Source organism: Pseudophryne corroboree, chromosome 1, assembly GCF_028390025.1.
Source record: "Pseudophryne corroboree isolate aPseCor3 chromosome 1, aPseCor3.hap2, whole genome shotgun sequence".
NCBI lineage: Eukaryota > Metazoa > Chordata > Amphibia > Anura > Myobatrachidae > Pseudophryne > Pseudophryne corroboree.
In genome coordinates, this window is record NC_086444.1 from 858112548 (window position 1) to 858117798 (window position 5251).

Below are 5251 nucleotides of genomic sequence, written 5' to 3' on the forward strand. Positions count from 1 at the left end.
TGCCCAATAACCATTTGCATAGTTAAACAAGTCCGTGGTTTAAAGAGTAAACTAAAGCTATTTAATGTTTCCAGGGACCAATAAATTGCATTTATCTGTAAATGGCATATTTAATGTCTTTTGTATATCCGCATCCCAAGTCACGCACCATGAGAGATGTGAAGCATTGCTTCAAAGGCCTTATTTACTGATATCAATTTGTTTGAGCACATTTAGCCAAGTCATCCCACAATAAACATACCCATAGTCAAAAACCCACATAACAGGAGACAATTTAAAGCTTATAAGTATTTCTCAAACTATAGGTTGCATGGGTAAGGGCAACTTAAGTGAACGCACAGGCTCAAGAACATCTTATTGCACAAAGTGTTTTTATTCCATTTGACAAACAGTGAACAAGAGGGAAGACAATTTAACACAGAAAATTCCCTTTCATTTTTGGCATTCCACAGTCCAACATGTAATTGGTTACCCTTTTCATTCACAGTGCACTCAGATCTCTAACACAGGAGAGACCGCATTCTCAAGCCATAGTTGGGGTGTGGTGGTGATGGTCTCAGGTACAAGTCAGTTAATTGCTTTTCTCTTGATCGATTGCTGCGAGATTAAGAAATAAATACCAATTATGGCAAATACATATTTTAATTCGAGACCCCCCCTCCCTCACACACGTTTAAAACGGCTGAATGAAAACCCCACCCAGATGAGAGCAGGGCAGGATGAGGCACCCCAGGGAGATAACGCAGGGTGTGACTGGGGAGGTGGGGCACAGATTACTTACTCTCTTTTGTGGGCAGCGTGTTCTTCTCCTGGGTCTCCGTCTTTCTCAGCTTGGATTTGTCGAACTTGTCGATCTCCCCCAAGTCCGGCTTGTCTCCCATTTTGGAATTTTGGTCTGCAAAACAGCAATGCGGGGGCCGGTGAGGACGTGGGTGGAGGGGGACCGGAGCTGCCTCCGTTATGTGTAGGAGGGATTGGGTCAGCTAGTACCCCACACTGAGGCATTGCCAAACGTATTGGCGCCATGATATTTGCCAAGTCGCAGCCTATGCGACTACGCAGAACCCACACATCACACCCACTACCGGAGAGCCCGGCAGCAGGCAGGGAGGGAGGGAGATATTTACCGATCAGAGTATATGCAGCGCAGCCATCGGCTGTAATAGCTATAGCGGCAATGAGCGTGCAGCATCCTGAGCGCCCACTCACCTGGCAGTGCACGGAGCAGAGACGGTCACTCAGCGCGTCAGCAAGCCGCTGCTCTCAGTAGAGGAACAATGGGCAGATATCGCCGGACACTGGCTTATATATGGCACCCAGCCCATCGCTACGTCATGGCGGCACATCATTGGGAGAGCACGGTGCTGTCGGCAGAGCGTGGGAGGTGCACTGCAGCCCCTATCACACGCCCAGCCGGCTGCTGCTGCTGGGTCGGAACAAGTCATGATCAGATCATCAGACACACATGTGTTACACAGAACTTAGAAGCAGGAGAACAATGGCAGCAGCACTGCTATGACAGGCAGCATACCTCCCAACATGACCCTCTCCAGGAGGGACACAATGCTCTGCTTCTGGACTTTTCTCTTAATTTATGATTGACGGCACCTGTGTTGAACAGGTAATGGATAAGAAAGGTGTTTCACCACAGGTGATGGCAATCATAAATTAAGAGAGAAGTCCAGGAGCAGAGCATTGTGTCCCTCCTGGAGAGGGTCATGTTGGGAGGTATGAGGCAGGGAGGGGAGCAGTGGCCATTGTCACTCATCGTCATCGAGCTCCCCCTCACTTCTCCTTCCCACTACTTCCTCACATCATCTACCACACTCCATCCCAGTGACATATATGTCTGTGTAATGTCTGCTGCATGAATGCAAACGTGACACGTTTCACTAGGGAGACACTTGTGTGTTTTGGGATTCCCCATCTTGATTAAAAAAAAAAGATATGTGGAATCAGTCCGATGATATGAAGTGGGATCTTTGCATCAATCCAGTCATTGGGGATGGGGGGGGAGGAGGAGGAGAGGAAGAATTCAAATCTTAAGGCCAGTACTCACGGCCCGATTTGGGAGAGATGTGTGCTGAGCGAACCGCTCAGCACACATCTCTCCCGGCGCTCAGCACAGCGCGATCTGTGCTGAGCGTGCGGGGGGAGACGGGGGGGCCGCTCGTTTCACCCAGCGGGGTGAAGTGAGCGACCCGCTAGATTGGCCTGCATGCAGGCCAATCTAGCAGCAGCGATAGCGATGTGCGGGGCCGCGCATCGCTATCGCTGAGGGGGCTACACACGGAGCGATGTTGCTGAAAATCTAAGCAATCTAGTCAGATTGCTTAGATTATCGCTCCGTGTGTACCCCCCTTTAGGGTGCCCCCTTATCCCCTGTCTAAAGTGATGGGAGATAGAGGGGCGATATTCAAATGGCCCCCGTTGTCACTCCTATTGTGCCCAGTACAGGCACGCAAAGCACCTAAACCCGACTATAAACTAATGGGCGTTTGTGAAAAGACCCAAATGGGTCTCTATGCGCATTTCAGCTCGCTACCCCCGGGGGTAGCAAGTTGAAATGAACTTGTTGCGCCCATCTGCAGTAATATTAGAGAGGGAGAGCGCATTTGAATACGGCCCATTGAATCCTTGTAGGGAATCTGAAATCAGACAGCTATCTTCTGTGACCAAACTCCACTATTACAGTCCAGGTTTTAAGGATAACCATGCTTGACCGCAGGTGATTTTGGGGGACATTTACCAAGCAGTGATAAAAGTGGAAAAGTGAGTCAGTGGAGTCAGCACTGTAGTAACATCTATAATTTGCATTCTATAAAATTATACAGAGCTGCTGATTAGTTGATGGGGCAACTTCTCCGCTCTTATCACTGCTTAGTAAATGTCCCCCTTAATTAGTATCTATGTCAATTTGATTTAACAATCTGGACTCAAGCATGGATATCCTTAAAACCTGGAATAAATGGTGGAGTTTGGAAACCTCTGCATTACCACATTCTTTCACATATAACATTGGCAGACACTATAACATGACCCCTTCCGTCAGGTACAAAATGCTCGGCTTTTAAACTTACCTTTTCATTTCTGTTTGCTGTCACCTGTGTTGAACTGGTTAATTGATGAGAAAGGTGACTGCAATCATAAATTAAGATCGAAGAACAGGAGGAGAGCATGTGGTACCTAATAGAATGGGTCATGGTGGATTGTCTGCATTGGAGGGAGGAGAGGTGCTTGTTTTCGGATGTAGTCGGAATCCTGATGGTCACAATTCCGACCTCCAGAATACCGATGGTGAGATCCCGATGGTTGAAAATGCCGACAACTTCAAGCGGGTTGGCGGGGGAGGTGGGTGGGCTGGGGCACGGGACAGTTAGGGTTAGGCTGTGGGAGGCGTGGGTTAGCTGTAGAATACGTACCAAAGATTGATGGCATTTTCACCGTCGGGATTCTGCTGCCGGCATTCTGACAGTCGGGATTCCAACCCAACCCATTTCATTCTTCTAAGTAGGGTGCATTTTAAAATATTACAGTGCTACTGTGCAGTCTGACATTTAATATATGGTTGGCTTTAAATGGCAACTGACCAGCTATTGTGATTCTTCCCACCAATACAAGGATACATGTCAGGCCCAGGGTTTATTCAGTTAGGTCACAGGTTCTCAAAGTTGGTCCTCAGGACCCCACACAGTCATGTTTTCTGGGACACCTGTGGATTTTTAAAATGTGGCAGTTGGTGATACAGTGCACCTCCTGGGTGACAAGGAAAACGTGAACTTTTGTGTCCTGACAGTGGCGTAGCAAGGGTGTGGTATTTTCCCTGGGTGCCGTGACAGGCATGGTGGAGGGGGAGCGCCGCCAGCAGGGCCATGTACTATAAAATAAAAAAAGGTGGTCTGGCCGGAGAAAAAGAGAGGGTCCCCTCCCCTTGCAGACTTAAACAGCAGGAGTCTTCTGTCTTCACCTGGGGGCAGCGGCCTTCAAGCTCTTTTGCATGTCTGCCGCCTATTTTTTTTAGGGGGGGTGCCTTTTTTATCTCGCTCTTGGTGCCAAAACCCCTAGTTATGCCTCTGGGTCCTTAAGCCCGAGTTTGAGAACTTCTGAATTAGGTGTTTCTACCCCGAGTGCTAAGCCCCAGAGGGTGCAGTTAGGGCCTATTTCAGAGTTGATCGCAGCAGCAAATTTGTTAGCAGTTGGGTAAAACCATGTGCACTGCAGGGAGGGGAGGGGGGGGGAGATATATTGCCCAACTGCTAACAAATTTGCTGCTGCGATCAACTCTGAATTACGCAGCCTCAGGAGTTTCAAGGGAAAATCAGTGTAAAATGCACCCTCAAGGACTTAGGGGGTAATTCTGAGTTGATCGCTGCAGCAATTTTGTTAGCAATTGGGCAAAACCATGTGCACTGCAGGGGGGGGGGGGGGGGGGGCAGATATAACATTTGCAGAGAGAGTTAGATTTGGGTGGGTTATTTTGTTTCTGTGCAGGGTAAATACTGTCTGCTTTATTTTTACACTGCAATTTAGATTTCAGTTTGAACACACCCCACCTAACTCTAACTCTCTCTGCACATGTTAAATCTGCCTCCCATGCAGTGCACATGGTTTTGCCCAACTGCTAACAAAATTGCTGCTGTGATCAACTCAGAATTAGGCCCTTAATGTGCAGAGTAAGCCATAGCCACAGGTTTACCGCATGGGAAAATACCCTAATAATTGAATAGTTTCAGGCATTCAACCTTGAACTTTAGCTTAGTGATAAATACAGTGGGTCTTTGAATTTGTTCCCAAATTTTGATTGCAGTCATCTGTAAAAATAAATAAATTAATTAATTTTATAGTTTGCAGGATGCAAACATAAATTAAGGTAGAAGTCCACGAGCAGAGCATCCAATTTACACGGTATATGAAAGGGATGATAATGTTGACTCCACCAAAAGCCACCTCATTGCCTGAATACTTTTCCTTAATACTTTCTGTATCACCAAAACTCCTATCACTACATCAGTGCAGACCATTGTTTCCCATCTCCAGTCCTGAGGTACCCCTAACAATGCATCTTTTGCAGATAGTTGGTCAAGGCCATCACAGGTGGGCACAAGGTATAGAGCCCTGTTTGACAAAGGGAGATATACTAAGCCTTGGAGAATGATAAAGTGGAGAGAGATACTGTGGTTTATTCATAAAGTAGAAATAAGGGCTTTTCTCTGCTTTGGGCTATTCACAAAGTGGGTTACCGTGGAGAAGT

At 47.2% G+C, this 5251-nt stretch overlaps 1 protein-coding gene across 1 annotated transcript; it reads right to left on the reverse strand.

The window, feature by feature from the left end:
- Positions 1-556: 556 nt before the first annotated feature.
- TMSB10 (thymosin beta 10) lies at positions 557-1332 on the reverse strand. Its single transcript, XM_063956041.1, is given in 3 exon segments — positions 557-597; positions 782-895; positions 1210-1332. Coding segments are annotated over 2 exon segments (141 nt in total). The 5' UTR covers positions 882-895; positions 1210-1332.
- Between the last annotated feature and the right edge of the window lie 3919 nt (positions 1333-5251).